Source organism: Seriola aureovittata, chromosome 22 (genome assembly GCF_021018895.1).
Source record: "Seriola aureovittata isolate HTS-2021-v1 ecotype China chromosome 22, ASM2101889v1, whole genome shotgun sequence".
Lineage (NCBI taxonomy): Eukaryota > Metazoa > Chordata > Actinopteri > Carangiformes > Carangidae > Seriola > Seriola aureovittata.
This window is the reverse complement of record NC_079385.1, coordinates 13,519,396-13,546,894: the sequence shown is the minus strand read 5'-3', so window position 1 is coordinate 13,546,894 and position 27,499 is coordinate 13,519,396. Positions and strand designations below refer to the sequence as shown.

Sequence of the window (27,499 nt, the reverse complement as noted above, 5' to 3'; positions counted from 1 at the left end):
ACTTAATGTGAACCAGCCAATGCTGGTCTGTGCCAAGAGAACAACCGCTTTTTCTAAAATGTTCCCTTTGTCAACAGTGACCCCTGCTGACCATTTCACTCAAGTACAGTTAACGCCATTCCATTCCTGTTAACGGGGAGTGACCAAAACACATAACCCTTTGAGTGTATTTGTAAAAATATTATGTTCAATTGCTTAATATCTTAATAAGTGTTGTGTTTTCTCTGACATTGCTGGATATAAGAGTTGTGTTCAAAACTCCAGCAACACTTAGTATAAAAGACACATCCCAGCCAGTTACGTCAATGCAGTGATAATTTGTGAAGGGAAAACCTGTGGCTTGATGTCACTAATTGGGCTGTGGTGAAAATGTACACCCACAGAGAACAACAAATGTTCTAGCTTGTGTGAATCACGTTTCAATTGTACCTGCAGCAAGTGCTCCTAAATAGTTTAGAGGTCAACAATTAAAGTTAAACCACAGTGGAAAACTTTAAGTTTGACTGTAATTTGAGCTGGTCACATCATGAATGAAGTATATAGTATGAAGTATAATGTTGCCATAGATTCAGTGAGTTACACTGAGAGCTACAAATTGAGCCCTGTTTTTATTCTTTGTTTGTTTACATTTTGAAAAATTAAGAACATTGTATTAAATATTAAAAATTCCTTTTTGCTCTGTACCTTTGGATATACTGAAAACTGTTGCTGAATTACTTTGGTACAGACAAAACCTTCTCAGGCCAGAACTCATGTCCCATTAGTCTACACTATCTCATAATTAAAGTATGTGATAGTAAGTCTCCAAAATTGTTTTTCTTTTGTAAATGTAATGTGGTTCTGTAATTTTATGCCCTTTTATCCACAGTAACAATATAGACGTAGAAAAATTGGAGTAGGAATAAACACATGTAGACGTTGGTTTGCTTTCTAACTAATTTATTGAATTCTTCTGTTTTGAGAGCAAATATAAATATGCTTGATAAGGTCTTAAATCTTGTAAACAAATGTAGAAAAAGTTAGCTGATCATAATGCATTAAAAACAGTCCTAGTAACATTTGTAGCACTACTTCCTTTTTTAAAATAGTGAAATGTATGTCATTGATTGTTTTTAGAAATCTTCTCCGATATAATGGTTTTATTTTTTTTTGTAATGGAGTAAAAATGCAGCAAAAACTTCTTCCATCAGGAGTTGCTGGTAAAATTTTCAACCAGACTGAGGTAAACATGTTGGTTTTGCACAGATCCTCATGATCCTGTCCTGACTTCATCTGTACTGAATCAAATACTCAGGATATATTTGATTTGAATCAAAAATAACAAAAATATTTGGATGCTTTTTAACATCCACACAGCTGTCGTGAGAGTTTTCAGGACTTCCATCATCAGGTTTTCGGAAATCAGATTGTCCAACAATTGATTTTCCGATCATCACCCGAGCCAAAAATACTATTTTAGTGTCTCTGGGTACACTTCCAGTTCCTCCGACATACAGTGGCAATGGATCCGTGCTGCTCTTGCTGTATTTATCTGCATATGTTGCATGTTTTGCAAAATATACTCCTAAATAAAAACAAGGAAAGTCAGATCAGCTGAGGGAATTCTGGTGAGACCAACTTAAATAATCATTTATATTGTATATTCTGTTTATTGTTGCACAGACAGTTGTTACTGAATAATTAAATCTACCTTTGCCATATACGTTGCCATGTTGTCCAGCTAGCCGTACATCAAAGTTATACTTGCAAATGCTGTCGACATTTTTGATATCAGTCCCATGAAAGAGTCTCCGCTCTTGAATTTCTTTGACACCTTGAATCCTCATTAACTGTTTCTTTTTGCTTTGACACAAACAAAGAAAAATACCATTTTAGTGACAAAAGAGGGGAATGATGAAAGGAATGGAGAGGTCATGTTAAAGACCTTCTTACCAACAATACATTTCCCAGAGGTCCAGATTCTGTATCCTGCTGATTGATACGATGGATCTGTCCAAAAGCCCATCTTCCCTAACATAACCTGCCACAGTGTTGTACTCAGGGGTAAGGTCATTCAAAGGGATTAACTGTAAGATAAATTAAGAATACACATTTAATAAAGTCTTCAGTTGAAAAGAACAAACATGAAAACATATATAGTTTGAATTGCAATGGCTGTGTCTAATTCTTTATGAATATGAACATACTTCTTCCTGAGAAATTGGCTTAGCTGGCTCAATGGTGATGCTAATACATCTTACAGCCTTACCTTGCCATACTATAGTATGTCGTTTTTATATCTGACTGTACTATGATGTTTTTATGTTGTTTTTGATGCCTTACCGGATTAAGACCTTTTTATGGCTTACTATATTATGATGTTTTTATGAAGTTATTTATGCCTTACTTTACTATGAAGTTTTTATGACTTTGTATGCCTTAATGTAGTATGAAAATTTAATGACTTTTTATGCCTTACTATACAATGACTTTTTATGCCTCACTATACTATGATGTTTTTATGACATTTTTATGCCTCACTATACTATGATGTTTTTATGGCTTTTTATGCCCTACTATAGACATTTTTATGAACTTTTATCCCTTACTATAGACGTTTTTATGACTTTTTTGCTATACTAAACTATGACTTTTTAAGCCTTAATATGCTATGACGTTTTTATGACTTTTTATGGCTTACTATACTATGATGTTTTTATGACTTTTTATTCCTTACTACAGACATTTTTATGACTTTTTATGCATTACTCTTCTGTGACATTTTCATGATTTACTTTACTGAGGTTTTTCTGACTTTTTATGCCTTGCTATACTATGATGTTTTTATGACTTTTTATGCCTTACTATACTATAATATTTTATACCCTACTATACGGTGACGTTTTTATGCCTTATTACACTATAACATTTTTTTCACATTTTCTACCTTGAAGTTTCTATGCCCTACTTTATTATGGTGTTTTTTCACTTTTCATGGCATACTATTGTATGCCTTTTTTTCACTTTTTAGGTCTTATTATACTATAACATCTCTTGACCTTCAATGCCTTATTATACTATGACGCTTTTTCATTTTTTTGCCATACTATAGTATGTTGTTTTTTCACTTTTTAGGCCTTACTATACTATGTTGTCTTTTGACTTTCGATGCCTCACTATAGTATGTCCTTTTTCAATTTTTATAACATACTATACTATGTTGTTTTTTTTCACTTTTTATGCCTTCCTATACTATGACGTTTTTTCAAGTTTTTGCCATACTATACTATGTCATTTGTTTTTCACTTTTTATGCCTTTCTACATTATTACTCTTTATGCATTATTATAAAATGACGTTTTCCCACTTTTTATGCCTTCTTATACTATGACATTTTTCCACATTTTTGCCATACTATACTATGTCATTTTTTTTTCACTTTTTAGGCCTTTCTACATTATGATGTTTTCTGATTTTTTATGCCTTACTGCAGCATGTTGTTTATATGACTCTTTATGCATTATTATACAATGACGTTTTCTCACTTTTTTTGCCATTTTATACTATGATGTTTTTTCCACTTTTTATGCCATACAATACTATGATGTTTTTTCGTTTTTCATGCAATACTATACTATGATGTTTTTCCACTTTTTATGCCTTACTATACTATGACGTGTCTATGCCCTAGTATGTAATGTAGTTTTTTCACTTTTTAGGCCTTACTATACTATGTCGTCTTTTGACTTTCGATGCCACACTATACTATACTATGTTGTTTTTTAAAATTTTTATGCCTTCCTATACTATGACGTTTTTCCATGTTTTTGCCATACTATACTATTTCATTTTTTTTCACTTTTTATGGCTTACTATATTATGATGTTTTTTGATTTTTTGTGCCTTACTGCAGCATGTTGTTTATAAGACTCTTTATGCATTATTATACAATGACGTTTTCTCACTTTTTTTTGCCATTTTATACTATGATGTTTTTTCCACTTTTTGTGCCTTACTATACTATGAAGTTTCTATGCCCTACTATATTATTTAGTTTTTTCGCTTTTCAGGCCTTTCTACATTATGACTCTTTATGCATTATTATACAATGCCATTTTCTCACTTTTTTTCCATTTTATACTATGACGTTTTTTTCACTTTTTATGCCTTACTATACTATGACGTTTCTATGCCTTACTATAGTATGTAGTTTTTTCACTTTTTAGGCCTTACTATACTTTAACGTCTTTTGACCTTCGATACTTCACTATAGTATGTCGTTTTTCAAATTTTATAGCATACTATATTATGTTGTTTTTTTCACTTTTTATGCCTTTCTAAATTATTACTCTTTATGCATTATTATACAATACTGTTTTCTCACTTTTTTTTGCCATACTATACTATGTCGTCTTTTGACTTTCGATGCCACACTATACTATACTATGACGTTTTTTCGTTTTTCATGCCATACTATACTATGATGTTTTTCCACTTTTTATGCCTTACTATACTATGACGTTTCTATGCCCTACTATATTATGTAGTTTTTTCACTTTTTATGCCTTTCTAAATTATTACTCTTTATGCATTATTATACAATACTGTTTTCTCACTTTTTTTTGCCATTTTATACTATGACGTTTTTTCACTTTTTTTGCCATACTATACTATGACGTTTTTTCGTTTTTCATGTCATACTATACTATGATGTTTTTCCACTTTTTATGCCTTACTATACTATGACGTTTCTCTGCCCTACTATATTATGTAATTTTTTCACTTTTTATGCCTTTCTACATTATTACTCTTTATGCATTATTATACAATACTGTTTTCTCACTTTTTTTTGCCATTTTATACTATGACGTTTTTTTCACTTTTTATGCCTTCCTATACTATGAAGTTTTTTCAAGTTTTTGCCATATTATACTATGTCATCTTTTTCACTTTTTAGGCCTTTCTACATTATGACTCTTTATGCATTATTATACAATGCCATTTTCTCACTTTTTTTCCATTTTATACTATGACGTTTTTTTCACTTTTTATGCCATACTATACTATGACGTTTTTTTGTTTTTCATGCAATACTATACTATGATGTTTTTCCACTTTTTATGCCTTACTATACTATGACGTTTCTATGCCCTACTATATTATGTAGTTTTTTCACTTTTTATGCCTTTCTACATTATTACTCTTTATGCATTATTATACAATACTGTTTTCTCACTTCTTTTGCCATTTTATACTATGACGTTTTTTTACCTTTTTATGCCTTACTATACTATGACGTTTCTATGCCTTACTATAGTATGTCGTTTTTTCACTTTTTATGCCTTACTATACTATGACGTTTCTATGCCTTACTATAGTATGTCGTTTTTTCACTTTTTAGGCCTTACTATACTTTAACATCTTTTGACCTTCGATACCTCACTATAGTATGTCGTTTTTCAAATTTTATAGCATACTATATTATGTTGTTTTTTTCACTTTTTATGCCTTCCTATACTATGACGTTTTTCCACTTTTTATGCCTTACTATACTATGAAGTTTCTATGCCCTACTATATTATTTAGTTTTTTCGCTTTTCAGGCCTTTCTACATTATGACTCTTTATGCATTATTATACAATGCCATTTTCTCACTTTTTTTCCATTTTATACTATGACGTTTTTTTCACTTTTTATGCCATACTATACTATGACGTTTTTTTGTTTTTCATGCAATACTATACTATGATGTTTTTCCACTTTTTATGCCTTACTATACTATGACGTTTCTATGCCCTACTATATTATGTAGTTTTTTCACTTTATATGCCTTTCTAAATTATTACTCTTTATGCATTATTATACAATACTGTTTTTTCACTTTTTTTTGCCATTTTATACTATGACGTTTTTTCACTTTTTTTGCCATACTATACTACGACGTTTTTTCGTTTTTCATGCCATACTATACGATGATGTTTTTCCACTTTTTATGCCTTACTATACTATGACATTTCTATGCCCTACTATATTATGTAGTTTTTTCACTTTTTATGCCTTTCTACATTATTACTCTTTATGGATTATCATACAATACTGTTTTCTCACTTTTTTTGCCATTTTATACGATGACGTTTTTTTCACTTTTTATGCCTTCCTATACTATGACGTTTTTTCAAGTTTTTGCCATATTATACTATGTCATTTTTTTTCACTTTTTATGCCTTTCTACATTATGACTCTTTATGCATTATTATACAATGCCATTTTCTCACTTTTTTTCCATTTTATACTATGACGTTTTTTTCACTTTTTATGCCTTACTATACTATGACGTTTCTATGCCCTACTATATTATGTAGTTTTTTCACTTTTTATGACTTTCTTAATTATTACTCTTTATGCATTATCATACAATACTGTTTTCTCACTTTTTTTGCCATTTTATACTATGACGTTTTTCACTTTTTTTGCCATACTATACTACGACGTTTTTTCATTTTTCATGCCATACTATACTATGATGTTTTTCCACTTTTTATGCCTTACTATACTATGACGTTTCTATGCCCTACTATATTATGTAGTTTTTTCACTTTTTATGCCTTTCTAAATTATTACTCTTTATGCATTATTATACAATGATGTTTTTTCACTTTTTTTGCCATTTTATACTATGATGTTTTTTTTCACTTTTTATGCCTTACTATACTATGACGTTTCTATGCCTTACTATAGTATGTCGTTTTTTCACTTTTTAGGCCTTACTATACTTTAACGTCTTTTGACCTTCGATACTTCACTATAGTATGTCGTTTTTCAAATTTTATAGCATACTATATTATGTTGTTTTTTTCACTTTTTATGCCTTTCTAAATTATTACTCTTTATGCATTATTATACAATACTGTTTTCTCACTTTTTTTTGCCATTTTATACTATGACGTTTTTTCACTTTTTTTGCCATACTATACTATGACGTTTTTTTGTTTTTTATGCAATACTATACTATGATGTTTTTCCACTTTTTATGCCTTACTATACTATGACGTTTCTATGCCTTACTATAGTATGTAGTTTTTTCACTTTTTAGGCCTTACTATACTTTAACGTCTTTTGACCTTCGATACCTCACTATAGTATGTTGTTTTTCAAATTTTATAGCATACTATATTATGTTGTTTTTTTCACTTTTTATGCCTTCCTATACTATGACGTTTTTCCACTTTTTATGCCTTACTATACTATGACGTTTCTATGCCCTACTATATTATGTTGTTTTTTCACTTTTTATGACTTTCTACATTATGACTCTTTATGCATTATTATACAATGATGTTTTCTCACTTTTTTTGCCATTTTATACTATGACGTTTTTTTCACTTTTTATGCCAACCTATACTATGACGTTTTTTTGTTTTTCATGCAATACTATACTATGATGTTTTTCCACTTTTTATGCCTTACTATACTATGACGTTTCTCTGCCCTACTATATTATGTAGTTTTTTCACTTTTTATGCCTTTCTACATTATTACTCTTTATGGATTATCATACAATACTGTTTTCTCACTTTTTTTGCCATTTTATACTATGACGTTTTTTTCACTTTTTATGCCTTCCTATACTATGACGTTTTTTCAAGTTTTTGCCATATTATACTATGTCATTTTTTTTCACTTTTTATGCCTTTCTACATTATGACTCTTTATGCATTATTATACAATGCCATTTTCTCACTTTTTTTCCATTTTATACTATGACGTTTTTTTCACTTTTTATGCCTTACTATACTATGACGTTTCTATGCCCTACTATATTATGTAGTTTTTTCACTTTTTATGACTTTCTTAATTATTACTCTTTATGCATTATTATACAATGATGTTTTCTCACTTTTTTTTGCCATTTTATACTATGATGTTTTTTTTCACTTTTTATGCCTTACTATACTATGACGTTTCTATGCCTTACTATAGTATGTCGTTTTTTCACTTTTTAGGCCTTACTATACTTTAACGTCTTTTGACCTTCGATACTTCACTATAGTATGTCGTTTTTCAAATTTTATAGCATACTATATTATGTTGTTTTTTTCACTTTTTATGCCTTTCTAAATTATTACTCTTTATGCATTATTATACAATACTGTTTTCTCACTTTTTTTTTGCCATTTTATACTATGACATTTTTTCACTTTTTTTGCCATACTATACTATGACGTTTTTTCGTTTTTCATGCCATACTATACTATGATGTTTTTCCACTTTTTATGCCTTACTATACTATGACGTTTCTATGCTCTACTATATTATGTAGTTTTTTCACTTTTTCTGCCTTTCTAAATTATTACTCTTTATGCATTATTATACAATACTGTTTTCTCACTTTTTTTGCCATTTTATACTATGACGTTTTTCACTTTTTTTGCCATACTATACTACGACGTTTTTTCGTTTTTCATGCCATACTATACAATGATGTTTTCTCACTTTTTTTGCCATTTTATACTATGACGTTTTTTTCACTTTTTAGGCCTTACTATACTTTAACGTCTTTTGACCTTCGATACTTCACTATAGTATGTCGTTTTTCAAATTTTATAGCATACTATATTATGTTGTTTTTTTCACTTTTTATGCCTTCCTATACTATGACGTTTTTCCACTTTTTATGCCTTACTATACTATGACGTTTCTATGCCCTACTATATTATGTTGTTTTTTCACTTTTTATGACTTTCTACATTATGAGTCTTTATGCATTATTATACAATGATGTTTTTTCACTTTTTTTGCCATTTTATACTATGACGTTTTTTTCACTTTTTATGCCATACTATACTATGACGTTTTTTTGTTTTTCATGCAATACTATACTATGATGTTTTTCCACTTTTTATGCCTTACTATACTATGACGTTTCTATGCCCTGCTATATTATGTAGTTTTTTCACTTTTTATGCCATACTATACTATGACGTTTTTTTGTTTTTCATGCCATACTATACTATGATGTTTTTCCACTTTTTATGCCTTACTATACTATGACGTTTCTATGCCCTGCTATATTATGTAGTTTTTTCACTTTTTATGCCATACTATACTATGACGTTTTTTTGTTTTTCATGCCATACTATACTATGATGTTTTTCCACTTTTTATGCCTTACTATACTATGACGTTTCTATGCCCTACTATATTATGTAGTTTTTTCACTTTTTATGCCTTTCTAAATTATTACTCTTTATGCATTATTATACAATACTGTTTTCTCACTTTTTTTGCCATTTTATACTATGACGTTTTTTTCACTTTTTATGCCTTCCTATACTATGACGTTTTTTCAAGTTTTTGCCATATTATACTATGTCATCTTTTTCACCTTTTAGGCCTTTCTACATTATGACTCTTTATGCATTATTATACAATGCCATTTTCTCACTTTTTTTTCCATTTTATACTATGACGTTTTTCCACTTTTTATGCCTTACTATACTATGACGTTTCTATGCCCTACTATATTATGTAGTTTTTTCACTTTTTATGCCTTTCTAAATTATTACTCTTTATGCATTATTATACAATACTGTTTTCTCGCTTTTTTTTGCCATTTTATAATATGACGTTTTTTCACTTTTTTTGCCATACTATACTATGACGTTTTTTCGTTTTTCATGCCATACTATACTATGATGTTTTTCCACTTTTTATGCCTTACTATACTATGACGTTTCTCTGCCCTACTATATTATGTAGTTTTTTCACTTTTTATGCCTTTCTACATTATTACTCTTTATGGATTATTATACAATACTGTTTTCTCACTTTTTTTGCCATTTCATACTATGACGTTTTTTTCACTTTTTATGCCTTCCTATACTATGACGTTTTTTCAAGTTTTTGCCATATTATACTATGTCATTTTTTTCACTTTTTAGGCCCCCATCTACATTATGACTCTTTATGCATTATTATACAATGCCATTTTCTCACTTTTTTTCCAATTTATACTATGACGTTTTTTTTTCACTTTTTATGCCATACTATACTATGACGTTTTTTTGTTTTTCATGCAATACTATACTATGATGTTTTTCCACTTTTTATGCCTTACTATACTATGACGTTTCTATGCCTTACTATAGTATGTCGTTTTTTCACTTTTTAGGCCTTACTATACTTTAACGTCTTTTGACCTTCGATACCTCACTATAGTATGTTGTTTTTCAAATTTTATAGCATACTATACTATCTTGTTTTTTTCACTTTTTATGCCTTACTATACTATGACGTTTCTATGCCCTACTATATTATGTAGTTTTTTTACTTTCTATGCCTTTCTATATTATTACTCTTTATGCATTATTATACAATGCTCTTTTCACTTTTTTCTTCCATTTAATACAATGACGTTTTTTTTCACTTTTTATGCCATACTATACTATGACGTTTTTTTCACTTTTTATACCTTACTATACTATGACATTTCTATGCCTTACTATAGTATGTCGTTTTTTCACTTTTTAGGCCTTACTATACTTTAACGTCTTTTGACCTTCGATACTTCACTATAGTATGTCATTTTTCAAATTTTATAGCATACTATATTATGTTGTTTTTTTCATTTTTTATGCCTTTCTAAATTATTACTCTTTATGCATTATTATACAATACTGTTTTCTCACTTTTTTTTGCCATTTTATACTATGACATTTTTTCACTTTTTTTGCCATACTATACTATGACGTTTTTTCGTTTTTCATGCCATACTATACTATGACGTTTCTATGCCCTACTATATTATGTAGTTTTTTCACTTTTTATGCCTTTCTAAATTATTACTCTTTATGCATTATTATACAATACTGTTTTCTCACTTTTTTTTGCCATTTTATACTATGACGTTTTTTTCACTTTTTATGCCTTCCTATACTATGACGTTTTTTCAAGTTTTTGCCATATTATACTATGTCATCTTTTTCACTTTTTAGGCCTTTCTACATTATGACTCTTTATGCATTATTATACAATGCCATTTTCTCACTTTTTTTCCATTTTATACTATGACGTTTTTTTCACTTTTTATGCCATACTATACTATGACGTTTTTTTGTTTTTCATGCAATACTATACTATGATGTTTTTCCACTTTTTATGCCTTACTATACTATGACGTTTCTATGCCCTACTATATTATGTAGTTTTTTCACTTTATATGCCTTTCTAAATTATTACTCTTTATGCATTATTATACAATACTGTTTTCTCACTTTTTTTTGCCATTTTATACTATGACGTTTTTTCACTTTTTTTGCCATACTATACTATGACGTTTTTTCGTTTTTCATGCCATACTATACTATGATGTTTTTCCACTTTTTATGCCTTACTATACTATGACGTTTCTCTGCCCTACTATATTATGTAGTTTTTTCACTTTTTATGCCTTTCTACATTATTACTCTTTATTGATTATTATACAATACTGTTTTCTCACTTTTTTTGCCATTTTATACTATGACGTTTTTTTCACTTTTTATGCCTTCCTATACTATGACGTTTTTTCAAGTTTTTGCCATATTATACTATGTCATTTTTTTCACTTTTTAGGCCTTTCTACATTATGACTCTTTATGCATTATTATACAATGCCATTTTCTCACTTTTTTTCCATTTTATACTATGACGTTTTTTTCACTTTTTATGCCATACTATACTATGACGTTTTTTTGTTTTTCATGCAATACTATACTATGATGTTTTTCCACTTTTTATGCCTTACTATACTATGACGTTTCTATGCCTTACTATAGTATGTCGTTTTTTCACTTTTTAGGCCTTACTATACTTTAACGTCTTTTGACCTTCGATACTTCACTATAGTATGTCATTTTTCAAATTTTATAGCATACTATATTATGTTGTTTTTTTCATTTTTTATGCCTTTCTAAATTATTACTCTTTATGCATTATTATACAATACTGTTTTCTCACTTTTTTTTGCCATTTTATACTATGACATTTTTTCACTTTTTTTGCCATACTATACTATGACGTTTTTTCGTTTTTCATGCCATACTATACTATGATGTTTTTCCACTTTTTATGCCTTACTATACTATGACGTTTCTATGCCCTACTATATTATGTAGTTTTTTCACTTTTTATGCCTTTCTAAATTATTACTCTTTATGCATTATTATACAATACTGTTTTCTCACTTTTTTTTGCCATTTTATACTATGACGTTTTTTTCACTTTTTATGCCTTCCTATACTATGACGTTTTTTCAGGTTTTTGCCATATTATACTATGTCATCTTTTTCACTTTTTAGGCCTTTCTACATTATGACTCTTTATGCATTATTATACAATGCCATTTTCTCACTTTTTTTCCATTTTATACTATGACGTTTTTTTCACTTTTTATGCCATACTATACTATGACGTTTTTTTGTTTTTCATGCAATACTATACTATGATGTTTTTCCACTTTTTTTGCCTTACTATACTATGACGTTTCTATGCCCTACTATATTATGTAGTTTTTTCACTTTATATGCCTTTCTAAATTATTACTCTTTATGCATTATTATACAATACTGTTTTCTCACTTTTTTTTGCCATTTTATACTATGACGTTTTTTTCACTTTTTATGCCTTACTATACTATGACGTTTCTATGCCTTACTATAGTATGTCGTTTTTTCACTTTTTAGGCCTTACTATACTTTAACGTCTTTTGACCTTCGATACTTCACTATAGTATGTCGTTTTTCAAATTTTATAGCATACTATATTATGTTGTTTTTTTCACTTTTTATGCCTTCCTATACTATGACGTTTTTCCACTTTTTATGCCTTACTATACTATGACGTTTCTATGCCCTACTATATTATGTTGTTTTTTCACTTTTTATGACTTTCTACATTATGACTCTTTATGCATTATTATACAATGATGTTTTTTCACTTTTTTTGCCATTTTATACTATGACGTTTTTTTCACTTTTTATGCCATACTATACTATGACGTTTTTTTGTTTTTCATGCAATACTATACTATGATGTTTTTCCACTTTTTATGCCTTACTATACTATGACGTTTCTATGCCCTGCTATATTATGTAGTTTTTTCACTTTTTATGCCATACTATACTATGATGTTTTTTATGTTTTTCATGCCATACTATATTATGATGTTTTTCCACTTTTTATGCCTTACTATACTATGACGTTTCTATGCCCTACTATATTATGTAGTTTTTTCACTTTTTATGCCTTTCTAAATTATTACTCTTTATGCATTATTATACAATACTGTTTTCTCACTTTTTTTTGCCATTTTATACTATGACGTTTTTTTCACTTTTTATGCCTTCCTATACTATGACGTTTTTTCAAGTTTTTGCCATATTATACTATGTCATCTTTTTCACCTTTTAGGCCTTTCTACATTATGACTCTTTATGCATTATTATACAATGCCATTTTCTCACTTTTTTTTCCATTTTATACTATGACGTTTTTTCCACTTTTTATGCCTTACTATACTATGACGTTTCTATGCCCTACTATATTATGTAGTTTTTTCACTTTTTATGCCTTTCTAAATTATTACTCTTTATGCATTATTATACAATACTGTTTTCTCGCTTTTTTTTGCCATTTTATAATATGACGTTTTTTCACTTTTTTTGCCATACTATACTATGACGTTTTTTCGTTTTTCATGCCATACTATACTATGATGTTTTTCCACTTTTTATGCCTTACTATACTATGACGTTTCTCTGCCCTACTATATTATGTAGTTTTTTCACTTTTTATGCCTTTCTACATTATTACTCTTTATGGATTATTATACAATACTGTTTTCTCACTTTTTTTGCCATTTCATACTATGACGTTTTTTTCACTTTTTATGCCTTCCTATACTATGACGTTTTTTCAAGTTTTTGCCATATTATACTATGTCATTTTTTTCACTTTTTAGGCCTTTCTACATTATGACTCTTTATGCATTATTATACAATGCCATTTTCTCACTTTTTTTCCAATTTATACTATGACGTTTTTTTTTCACTTTTTATGCCATACTATACTATGACGTTTTTTTGTTTTTCATGCAATACTATACTATGATGTTTTTCCACTTTTTATGCCTTACTATACTATGACGTTTCTATGCCTTACTATAGTATGTCGTTTTTTCACTTTTTAGGCCTTACTATACTTTAACGTCTTTTGACCTTCGATACCTCACTATAGTATGTTGTTTTTCAAATTTTATAGCATACTATACTATGTTGTTTTTTTCACTTTTTATGCCTTTCTAAATTATTACTCTTTATGCATTATTATACAATACTGTTTTCTCACTTTTTTTTGCCATTTTATACTATGACGTTTTTTTCACTTTTTATGCCTTACTATACTATGACGTTTCTATGCCTTACTATAGTATGTCGTTTTTTCACTTTTTAGGCCTTACTATACTTTAACGTCTTTTGACCTTCGATACTTCACTATAGTATGTCGTTTTTCAAATTTTATAGCATACTATATTATGTTGTTTTTTTCACTTTTTATGCCTTCCTATACTATGACGTTTTTCCACTTTTTATGCCTTACTATACTATGACGTTTCTATGCCCTACTATATTATGTTGTTTTTTCACTTTTTATGACTTTCTACATTATGACTCTTTATGCATTATTATACAATGATGTTTTTTCACTTTTTTTGCCATTTTATACTATGACGTTTTTTTCACTTTTTATGCCATACTATACTATGACGTTTTTTTGTTTTTCATGCAATACTATACTATGATGTTTTTCCACTTTTTATGCCTTACTATACTATGACGTTTCTATGCCCTGCTATATTATGTAGTTTTTTCACTTTTTATGCCATACTATACTATGACGTTTTTTTGTTTTTCATGCCATACTATACTATGATGTTTTTCCACTTTTTATGCCTTACTATACTATGACGTTTCTATGCCCTACTATATTATGTAGTTTTTTCACTTTTTATGCCTTTCTAAATTATTACTCTTTATGCATTATTATACAATACTTTTTTCTCACTTTTTTTTGCCATTTTATACTATGACGTTTTTTTCACTTTTTATGCCTTCCTATACTATGACGTTTTTTCAAGTTTTTGCCATATTATACTATGTCATCTTTTTCACCTTTTAGGCCTTTCTACATTATGACTCTTTATGCATTATTATACAATGCCATTTTCTCACTTTTTTTCCATTTTATACTATGACGTTTTTTCCACTTTTTATGCCTTACTATACTATGACGTTTCTATGCCCTACTATATTATGTAGTTTTTTCACTTTTTATGCCTTTCTAAATTATTACTCTTTATGCATTATTATACAATACTGTTTTCTCGCTTTTTTTTGCCATTTTATAATATGACGTTTTTTCACTTTTTTTGCCATACTATACTATGACGTTTTTTCGTTTTTCATGCCATACTATACTATGATGTTTTTCCACTTTTTATGCCTTACTATACTATGACGTTTCTCTGCCCTACTATATTATGTAGTTTTTTCACTTTTTATGCCTTTCTACATTATTACTCTTTATGGATTATTATACAATACTGTTTTCTCACTTTTTTTGCCATTTCATACTATGACGTTTTTTTCACTTTTTATGCCTTCCTATACTATGACGTTTTTTCAAGTTTTTGCCATATTATACTATGTCATTTTTTTCACTTTTTAGGCCTTTCTACATTATGACTCTTTATGCATTATTATACAATGCCATTTTCTCACTTTTTTTCCAATTTATACTATGACGTTTTTTTTTCACTTTTTATGCCATACTATACTATGACGTTTTTTTGTTTTTCATGCAATACTATACTATGATGTTTTTCCACTTTTTATGCCTTACTATACTATGACGTTTCTATGCCTTACTATAGTATGTCGTTTTTTTCACTTTTTAGGCCTTACTATACTTTAACGTCTTTTGACCTTCGATACCTCACTATAGTATGTTGTTTTTCAAATTTTATAGCATACTATACTATGTTGTTTTTTTCACTTTTTATGCCTTACTATACTATGACGTTTCTATGCCCTACTATATTATGTAGTTTTTTCACTTTCTATGCCTTTCTATATTATTACTCTTTATGCATTATTATACAATGCTCTTTTCACTTTTTTCTTCCATTTAATACAATGACGTTTTTTTTCACTTTTTATGCCATACTATACTATGACGTTTTTTTCACTTTTTATACCTTACTATACTATGACGTTTCTATGCCTTACTATAGTATGTCGTTTTTTTCACTTTTTAGGCCTTACTATACTTTAACGTCTTTTGACCTTCGATACTTCACTATAGTATGTCATTTTTCAAATTTTATAGCATACTATATTATGTTGTTTTTTTCATTTTTTATGCCTTTCTAAATTATTACTCTTTATGCATTATTATACAATACTGTTTTCTCACTTTTTTTGCCATTTTATACTATGACATTTTTTCACTTTTTTTGCCATACTATACTATGACGTTTTTTCGTTTTTCATGCCATACTATACTATGATGTTTTTCCACTTTTTATGCCTTACTATACTATGACGTTTCTATGCCCTACTATATTATGTAGTTTTTTCACTTTTTATGCCTTTCTAAATTATTACTCTTTATGCATTATTATACAATACTGTTTTCTCACTTTTTTTTGCCATTTTATACTATGACGTTTTTTTCACTTTTTATGCCTTCCTATACTATGACGTTTTTTCAGGTTTTTGCCATATTATACTATGTCATCTTTTTCACTTTTTAGGCCTTTCTACATTATGACTCTTTATGCATTATTATACAATACTGTTTTCTCACTTTTTTTTGCCATTTTATACTATGACGTTTTTTCACTTTTTTTGCCATACTATACTATGACGTTTTTTTGTTTTTCATGCAATACTATACTATGATGTTTTTCCACTTTTTTTGCCTTACTATACTATGACGTTTCTATGCCCTACTATATTATGTAGTTTTTTCACTTTATATGCCTTTCTAAATTATTACTCTTTATGCATTATTATACAATACTGTTTTCTCACTTTTTTTTGCCATTTTATACTATGACGTTTTTTCACTTTTTTTGCCATACTATACTATGACGTTTTTTCGTTTTTCATGCCATACTATACTATGATGTTTTTCCACTTTTTATGCCTTACTATACTATGACGTTTCTCTGCCCTACTATATTATGTAGTTTTTTCACTTTTTATGCCTTTCTACATTATTACTCTTTATTGATTATTATACAATACTGTTTTCTCACTTTTTTTGCCATTTTATACTATGACGTTTTTTTCACTTTTTATGCCTTCCTATACTATGACGTTTTTTCAAGTTTTTGCCATATTATACTATGTCATTTTTTTCACTTTTTAGGCCTTTCTACATTATGACTCTTTATGCATTATTATACAATGCCATTTTCTCACTTTTTTTCCATTTTATACTATGACGTTTTTTTCACTTTTTATGCCATACTATACTATGACGTTTTTTTGTTTTTCATGCAATACTATACTATGATGTTTTTCCACTTTTTATGCCTTACTATACTATGACGTTTCTATGCCTTACTATAGTATGTCGTTTTTTCACTTTTTAGGCCTTACTATACTTTAACGTCTTTTGACCTTCGATACCTCACTATAGTATGTTGTTTTTCAAATTTTATAGCATACTATACTATGTTGTTTTTTTCACTTTTTATGCCTTTCTAAATTATTACTCTTTATGCATTATTATACAATACTGTTTTCTCACTTTTTTTGCCATTTTATACTATGACGTTTTTTTCACTTTTTATGCCTTACTATACTATGACGTTTCTATGCCTTACTATAGTATGTCGTTTTTTCACTTTTTAGGCCTTACTATACTTTAACGTCTTTTGACCTTCGATACTTCACTATAGTATGTCATTTTTCAAATTTTATAGCATACTATATTATGTTGTTTTTTTCACTTTTTATGCCTTCCTATACTATGACGTTTTTCCACTTTTTATGCCTTACTATACTATGACGTTTCTATGCCCTACTATATTATGTTGTTTTTTCACTTTTTATGACTTTCTACATTATGACTCTTTATGCATTATTATACAATGATGTTTTTTCACTTTTTTTGCCATTTTATACTATGACGTTTTTTTCACTTTTTATGCCATACTATATTATGACGTTTTTTTGTTTTTCATGCAATACTATACTATGATGTTTTTCCACTTTTTATGCCTTACTATACTATGACGTTTCTATGCCCTACTATATTATGTAGTTTTTTCACTTTTTATGCCTTTCTAAATTATTACTCTTTATGCATTATTATACAATGCTCTTTTCACTTTTTTCTTCCATTTAATACAATGACGTTTTTTTTCACTTTTTATGCCATACTATACTATGACGTTTTTTTCACTTTTTATACCTTACTATACTATGACGTTTCTATGCCTTACTATAGTATGTCGTTTTTTCACTTTTTAGGCCTTACTATACTTTAACGTCTTTTGACCTTCTATACTTCACTATAGTATGTCATTTTTCAAATTTTATAGCATACTATATTATGTTGTTTTTTTCATTTTTTATGCCTTTCTAAATTATTACTCTTTATGCATTATTATACAATACTGTTTTCTCACTTTTTTTTGCCATTTTATACTATGACATTTTTTCACTTTTTTTGCCATACTATACTATGACGTTTTTTCGTTTTTCATGCCATACTATACTATGATGTTTTTCCACTTTTTATGCCTTACTATACTATGACGTTTCTATGCCCTACTATATTATGTAGTTTTTTCACTTTTTATGCCTTTCTAAATTATTACTCTTTATGCATTATTATACAATACTGTTTTCTCACTTTTTTTTGCCATTTTATACTATGACGTTTTTTTCACTTTTTATGCCTTCCTATACTATGACGTTTTTTCAAGTTTTTGCCATATTATACTATGTCATCTTTTTCACTTTTTAGGCCTTTCTACATTATGACTCTTTATGCATTATTATACAATGCCATTTTCTCACTTTTTTTCCATTTTATACTATGACGTTTTTTTCACTTTTTATGCCATACTATACTATGACGTTTTTTTGTTTTTCATGCAATACTATACTATGATGTTTTTCCACTTTTTATGCCTTACTATACTATGACGTTTCTATGCCCTACTATATTATGTAGTTTTTTCACTTTATATGCCTTTCTAAATTATTACTCTTTATGCATTATTATACAATACTGTTTTCTCACTTTTTTTTGCCATTTTATACGATGACGTTTTTTTCACTTTTTTTGCCATACTATACTATGACGTTTTTTCGTTTTTCATGCCATACTATACTATGATGTTTTTCCACTTTTTATGCCTTACTATACTATGACGTTTCTCTGCCCTACTATATTATGTAGTTTTTTCACTTTTTATGCCTTTCTACATTATTACTCTTTATTGATTATTATACAATACTGTTTTCTCACTTTTTTTGCCATTTTATACTATGACGTTTTTTTCACTTTTTATGCCTTCCTATACTATGACGTTTTTTCAAGTTTTTGCCATATTATACTATGTCATCTTTTTCACTTTTTAGGCCTTTCTACATTATGACTCTTTATGCATTATTATACAATGCCATTTTCTCACTTTTTTTCCATTTTATACTATGACGTTTTTTTCACTTTTTATGCCATACTATACTATGACGTTTTTTTGTTTTTTCATGCAATACTATACTATGATGTTTTTCCACTTTTTATGCCTTACTATACTATGACGTTTCTATGCCCTACTATATTATGTAGTTTTTTCACTTTATATGCCTTTCTAAATTATTACTCTTTATGCATTATTATACAATACTGTTTTCTCACTTTTTTTTGCCATTTTATACGATGACGTTTTTTCACTTTTTTTGCCATACTATACTATGACGTTTTTTCGTTTTTCATGCCATACTATACTATGATGTTTTTCCACTTTTTATGCCTTACTATACTATGACGTTTCTCTGCCCTACTATATTATGTAGTTTTTTCACTTTTTATGCCTTTCTACATTATTACTCTTTATTGATTATTATACAATACTGTTTTCTCACTTTTTTTGCCATTTTATACTATGACGTTTTTTTCACTTTTTATGCCTTCCTATACTATGACGTTTTTTCAAGTTTTTGCCATATTATACTATGTCATTTTTTTCACTTTTTAGGCCTTTCTACATTATGACTCTTTATGCATTATTATACAATGCCATTTTCTCACTTTTTTTCCATTTTATACTATGACGTTTTTTTCACTTTTTATGCCATACTATACTATGACGTTTTTTTGTTTTTCATGCAATACTATACTATGATGTTTTTCCACTTTTTATGCCTTACTATACTATGACGTTTCTATGCCTTACTATAGTATGTCGTTTTTTCACTTTTTAGGCCTTACTATACTTTAACGTCTTTTGACCTTCGATACCTCACTATAGTATGTTGTTTTTCAAATTTTATAGCATACTATACTATGTTGTTTTTTTCACTTTTTATGCCTTACTATACTATGACGTTTCTATGCCCTACTACATTATGTAGTTTTTTCACTTTTTATGCCTTTCTACATTATTACTCTTTATGCATTATTATACAATGCTCTTTTCATTTTTTTCTTCCATTTAATACAATGACGTTTTTTTTCACTTTTTATGTCATACTATACTATGACGTTTTTTCATTTTTCATACCATACTATACGATGATGTTTTTCAACTTTTTATGCCTTACTACACTATGACGTTTCTATGCCCTACTATATTATGTAGTTTTTTCACTTTTTATGCCTTTCTACATTATGACATTTCTAATGCCTTAATATAGTATGTTGTTTTTATGATTTTTAATGCCATAATATATAATGTTGTTTTTTTTACACTTTTTAGGCCTTACTATACTATGACGTTATTTCACTTTTCATCCCTTACCATAGTATGTTGTTTTTATGACGTTTTCATGCCCTACTATTCTTTGTAATTTTTTTCACTTTTTATGCCTTATTATATCAGGTCGTTTTTTCACTTTTCATGCCATACGATACTATTACGCTTTTTGACTTTTTATGCCTTACTATACTATAATGCCTTATGACCTTTTTTTGCTTCACTATAATGTGATCTTTTTTGCTTCACTATAATGGGACATTTTTATGTTTAACTATACTTTTTTTTTTTTTTGACATTTTATGCCTGACTATAACATGATGTTTTTATGACACTTCATGCCTTGCTATGATTACTTACTATGATTTTGTAATGCTTTACTTTACAATACAATGATGTTTTATGCCTTATTATTTTATTATGTGTTCATGCCTTACTATACTTACTATACATTTTTATAACAATTCATGACTCACCATACTATGACATTTTTATGCTTTACTATAATATAGTTTCTGTATGACTTAGTATACTATGACTTATTTATGACAAACTATACTATGACTTATTTATTAAATTAGATGTTACCAAATTTTTCATCTGTATGAGGACATATTATAAGATGAGTTATAACATATCCATATTATATTATATTAGATTATATATTATATATTATATGTATTATTTATTTATTCATTTCTTTATTTTTTTGTAGCTAATGTAGTGACTTTGTGTATGAAATATGCTTAAATGATAGTTTTTCTCTCTCAGACCAGAGAAAGAACCCTATAATTCCTTGGTCATGATTTGCTCTACTAAATAGTTTTTTATACATTTCTGTCATTGTCACCTGATATGGAAATGTAGGATCAACCATCTCCCAGAACACAGGAGCAGCAGTGTAACAGGAACAACTGGAGGAGGAGAGTTTGCATAGTGCTGACAGTTTCACTTTCATTTTACAGGAAACAATACTAAAGACAGACCTATCCACAACTCTGTGTTGTACGTTTGAATTATGTTACATTTATGCGTTTTAAGCCTCATTTCACCTTCTCTCAATGTTGCAGCTTCGTTGGATTCGTCTTTGCCTTCCTGAGGGGATGTCTGTTTGTAACATTTCTGTATACAAACACATAAATCACATCATACAAGTTCTTCATATCTAAACAAGGTCTTAATGTGAAAAAAATGTACTCAAATACCCAAGAAATCGATCTTGCTGTGACAGTCAGATGAAGATGTATTTAAGACTCCTTTTGAGTTTCTTAGGTAATATTTTTCAATATCCTCACTCTGAAGGGGGTTATTGGGATCATCCTACAGGGTAGACAGAAGGTAATAGACTGCTCTCAGACAATCAGCCCATACATTTTGTAAAGTAACAGCTTGAATGTGATCTAAAGAAAAGTACCAAACCATTTACCTCAAATTTGTGCCACCTTCCACAGTCTGCCAGGTAATACCAGCACCATGGGATGTCTGATGTGTCCATGTATTCCACTTCCTCATTGCACCACATAGTCCCGAGACAGAATTTATTAGATTTTATCACAACAAAATCTAAATAAATATGTTTTAAAAGTGACCTTACTCTCTCTGATTTAATCAGGTAGCTACTGAAGTTGACAGTTTTGTTTCCTACTCATATGACTCATCATTCATAGCCACGCCTTCTGAGGTAGGCGGGATTTCTCATTTATGAATGCAAGAGGACACTGCTACTTGCAAGGCAATTGTTAAGTCTTCTCTGAAAGATGTTCTACAAGAAAAAAATTATGATGCTTATGTTTAAAAGTTTATTAGTTCAAACATGTGCAAATTACAGACATACATATAGCTTCACACACCCCTGCTCACTCAAACACACACACAGCTGTAGTGTCATGACTGAAGACATTGGGTTGTTTTCTTCACTTGTCCGCATTTACAATAAGGAAATGCAAGAGTTTCTCAAGATCCATTCTTGTACTGTTACAATACCTTGTGGTAAACTTATAGAGACTCGATTGCGCAAAAACACACAAACACAATCATACAATGAACTCAACAACTGCACACAGCAAAGCAATATTACATTGTGTGGTTATTTTCATTACAGTACTATACATGTGCTGGCTACATTAATTCTTTTTTTATACATTTACACAAGGTGCAAACATTTCCTGCTTATTCCTTATAGAAAGATGTTAGCAGGTGGTGGTGACGTCACACTCAGATGATATGAATCCACATGTAATGCTAAAACTTAAGTTTATGTCATTGTGACACAATCACAAAACCTTTCATGGAAAGGGGGAAAAGTGCACTGATGCATGGTTTAAAAAAAATCAGAGGTAGAAGTGTTTTTATGAATAAAAACAAAAAACAAAAATCCATGCCTACATAATACATTGTACTAGGTACACACAGATGTTGATGTCACTAAAAGACCACGGTGCTAAATGAGTGAGCGGGAACATGTTGTGTGTTTTTGATTTTTGTCATTTGGAATTCCGTCTACATGACTTGTAAATAAGCTCATGCGTGGCACTGTGGATGTAATGGAAGGGCTGTGGCTGATGGCAGGACATCACCTATAACCTACAGGCTGCGAGTGCCGCTCTTAGTTTAAACAACAGATATTGAACAAGCAAGCACAGATTCTGCATTTAATACAAAATTGCCACACAGATTCATCTTCGGTCAGTGTTTTCACACTTTTTACGTCACAGAAACATTCCAGCCACAAGGTCCTGTCTTAGAATAGACTGTACAGTATACAAACTGCACAAAGTCTTTATTGTCTTCTCGATTATCCAATATCCCCAAAGGCACTTTAGATGACCAATGCTCCAGTTATGTCTTTTCAATTTCATCCTGTCATCTGATTCTGTATCCGAAATATTTCCATGTTTGAGATCCAGCCTCTATATAAAAGCACATATCTTCTTGTTAGGCGTCAGTAGAACTCAATCAGATACTCTGGGTAAATCTGATTGCTGTCAAAAATTACATAAATCTTTGGGTTGGCCATATCGTCCACACAGCTGTCGTAAAAGTTGGTGAAGCTGGCATCCTTGGAGGGTGGTCTGCAGTACATAGGATGACCCACTGTGTATTCTCCAACAAGCACTCTGGCCAGGAACATGGTTTTATACGGCGGCTCACTAGCAAATATTGGTGGGGCAAGTCCATGTCTTTGCAGGGTTGTGTTGTGCTTCCCTGTGGTGTGACAGAACTTACTGGAGTATTTGGCATCCCGGGCAAAGTAGCTCCCTGGAAGAGAGAAGTGTGAAGACAATGTTAGACTCGAACAAAAAAAAAGTATAGTGAATTGTTTCATGATGTTACATCACAACACAGAGGGATCTACCTTTGCCATAGACATCACCATGGCTTCCTGTCAGCCGCCAGTCAAAGTTAAAAGTACATATAGCTTGTATGTTGCTGTGTCCTGTGCCATGAAACAGCATTCGTTCCTCAATATCCAATGTGCGCTTGACTTTTCGCAACTGTGTTTTCTTCCTTAGGGGAGAACCAAGTAATGACAACACAACACAGAGCACTGATCAACACTTTGTTGCTGGATGAGTGCATTTTCAAGCGACAAAGAACTAGAGGGATGTGCTCAAAACTACGGCATAACTGACTTTCATTGACAAAGACACACTTATTGTGTTTTGAGATGTTGCAGCACAATCAATTAAATGTTTCTGCAAAGACAAGAATGCCCTGACCTTGGTTTGATGCTGTTTGTTTATTTTAAAGGAAGAGAGACTTTGTCTGTGGAGCTGCTGGAGAAAAGTACCATTGTATTTCTCTCAGAATGTCTCATGGACGGCAAACCAGAATCAAATCAGATTGCAATCACCAAGTGCATCAAAGCATAATCCCCTGCTAACCCAAAAGAGCCCTCTGGACACTATGCAGTACACACACGATAGCTCAACAATTGTCTACCTGCAGAAGAACTCCCATAAGTCCAGGTTCTGAATCCTCTGGATGGATTTGATTGGATGGTCCATTGTCCTTTCATACAGTCTGGCTACTTCTTTAAACTCATATGTGTCTCTACCAAGCTGGATGAGCTGCAAAATCACAATCATGCATGAGTGAAACATCAAAAACTGTCAAAGCTTGGTTGGAAATTTGAAATAAATAATGTAGGAGTAGTAAACAACTGCAGAGTGAGACTATGTTTTTTATGTTAATTTAAATATAATATAGAAACATTCATGTTATTTTAGTTCCAGTCAAAATGGTCAGATTTTGTTCCCATGATCAGCGAACTGACTGGAAAGGCTTTACATGTTAAAACAGTTCCAGTATACTGTACATGAACTGTGTATTTATAGAAATATTTAGTGTAAACTTATATATGAAAAGGTATGGGTATGTGAACCAAATTAGTGTACGTCACAGCAATGTGTGTTGTGTTATGTTACTCACCTGATAGGGCTCATCTGTATTGATTCTCTCCCAATGACAAGGAACAGGCAAGGCAAGATTATCACAAATAAACCTGACACATTAAGTGAAAGAGAGATTGTTACAACAACACAAGACTGAGAACATTTGTGTCATGTCATTGCACAAGTGTCACTTAGGAAAAGCTTGCAAAAAAAGAGAGCCACATTCTATGGTATGTGTATCTGATGGAGAAATCCTCTTTATTCTTTCACCAAAACTGAGGGTCAGCAGCAGGGAAGCTCTCTGCAGAGCTGATGGGAATTTAGGGCTTTCCTCAAGGCAAAAGTTCTCTGCATGTTCACTTTTACCACCAAATCTTACCTGAAGCCAGTCGCAGAGTGGAGGGAGCGTTTGATTGGCCGCTGCTTCCCAGTTGTGACATTGATCTGTCGCATAACTGGCAAGGAATTTAATTCAGATAAGGCCTACAGAAATTTATATTCACATATAATTTTTAAAACAGGATTAACTTGAATACAGTATAACTCATCCTCACCAAAATTCTATTACTACTTTCCTCCCAAGATTTTTATGGCTGAATATTCTGTCTGAATAAAATAGCTTTAGTTCTACTTGCACTGTGCAGTGTCATGCAAAAAGTTGATCTCTCATCATCATACCTGAAAAGTCCAGTCTGTACGTATACTTTGCCGTGTAGAATTCCATAATGCCGCGTTGGTTTCTGTTGTAGCACTGCTCAATCTGAGCACTGGTCACAGAGCAGGCTGCACTGGGATCAATCTGACAGGGAAATTGAGTAAAAATTAATGAGTCTATTGGAGAACGGAAATGATTATTCAATTAATCAGTTAGTGGATGGACAGAAAATGAAGTGGCAACTAATTAGACATCCGTTCATCACTTCAGTCATTCCAGCTTCTCCGTTATGATTGTTTGCTACTTTTCTTTGTTTTATGTGATAGTAAATTGCTTATCTTCCAATTTGGAACAATTTGAAGATGTCATATTAGACTTTAGAAAAACAGTTTTATTATCTAACATTCTAAAAACAATCTATTAAATTATGTATAATTAATGTAAATAATTGTTAGTTGCAGACCTAGTCTAATGTTGAGGCAACTAATGATTATTTTCATTATCAATGAATCTTTCAATTATTCTCACAATTAATGATATGGTTGATAAAATATCTGAAAATTGGAGAAAAAAATGCCCATCACTACATCCTAGAGCACATGGTGACATCTTCAAATGTTTTATCCGACCAACAGTTCAAAACCAAACAATTATTAAAATTTAAATTAAGTCACACCAAAAAAAGCAGAGACAGCTATCAAATGTTTGACATTTTTTCTTAAATTGCAGCTCTGCTGATGTTTAACTGTACGCAGTGGTAATGGGAGAAAGGATCACCGAGGGAGGGGCAATAGGCGGGGGAATACACAGTGTAAAGACTGTTAGAAAGTGTATTGTCATGTCCCGTGAACTACCTCAAACATATGCCACACTCCACACTCAGCCAAGTAGAACCAGCACCAGTTGGGCTCTGAGGTGTCCATCTCCTCAATCTCAGTGGACTCCTCCTCTGACGATCTGATGGCTAACATTGCTAAATCTGCAATTAATAAGTGAAAACACGCGAACACACTTAGGCAAATCGCAGCTAAAAAATTAAAGGAAGGTATGGGGGGGGGGGGGGGGGGGGTGAGGGGGTACGTTGGGGCAAGATGATGTTTTATTCGTCGGACAAACCTAACGTCAAGGAGATGTTTTTAAGCCATGGTCGTGAGGGCATTTCATCCTGTTAACACATTCAAATAATACAGGAACTTGCCATATCGAGCTAGCTATCATTAGCGGCTGCCGCACCCGACTCCTCTCAACTCTACGGGTGTCTTACCAGTTTTCAGCCTGTCTCTAATTGGCTCCCTGTCCTTATTGGGAAATAAATCCTTCATGCATTATTAATAAAGCACCAGAAAAATCGCAAAGTCGGCACGAGAATAGATGACTAACGCTGCATAACATTTTCGTCTTCCTGTGCGTTGTTTACTTTTATTTCCTGGTTCGT

General features: G+C 30.4%; 2 protein-coding genes across 3 annotated transcripts; both read right to left on the bottom strand.

Annotated features, from left to right (window-relative positions):
* Positions 1-769: 769 nt before the first annotated feature.
* LOC130163780 (protein mono-ADP-ribosyltransferase PARP11) lies at positions 770-22,633 on the bottom strand. The gene is made up of 7 exons (XM_056368155.1): positions 22,442-22,633; positions 22,221-22,335; positions 22,068-22,137; positions 21,866-21,929; positions 1,933-2,066; positions 1,691-1,842; positions 770-1,564 (listed from the first exon to the last, which is right to left on the bottom strand). Exons 1-7 carry the CDS (start codon positions 22,535-22,537, stop codon positions 1,269-1,271), a joined length of 927 nt encoding a protein of 308 aa, XP_056224130.1. The 5' UTR covers positions 22,538-22,633; the 3' UTR covers positions 770-1,268.
* Positions 22,634-22,791: 158 nt separating this feature from the next.
* Positions 22,792-27,487, bottom strand: LOC130163824 (protein mono-ADP-ribosyltransferase PARP11-like). 2 transcript variants are annotated; one of them, XM_056368245.1, is made up of 8 exons: positions 27,329-27,487; positions 26,919-27,043; positions 26,088-26,208; positions 25,789-25,864; positions 25,447-25,519; positions 24,958-25,085; positions 24,371-24,522; positions 22,792-24,273 (listed from the first exon to the last, which is right to left on the bottom strand). In XM_056368245.1, the coding sequence occupies exons 1-8, from the start codon at positions 27,384-27,386 to the stop codon at positions 23,957-23,959; spliced, it is 1,050 nt and encodes a 349-aa protein (XP_056224220.1). In that variant the 5' UTR covers positions 27,387-27,487; the 3' UTR covers positions 22,792-23,956. The 2 variants fall into 2 exon arrangements, with proteins under 2 accessions (XP_056224220.1, XP_056224221.1); XM_056368246.1 differs by having other exon boundaries at positions 27,181-27,470.
* Between the last annotated feature and the right edge of the window lie 12 nt (positions 27,488-27,499).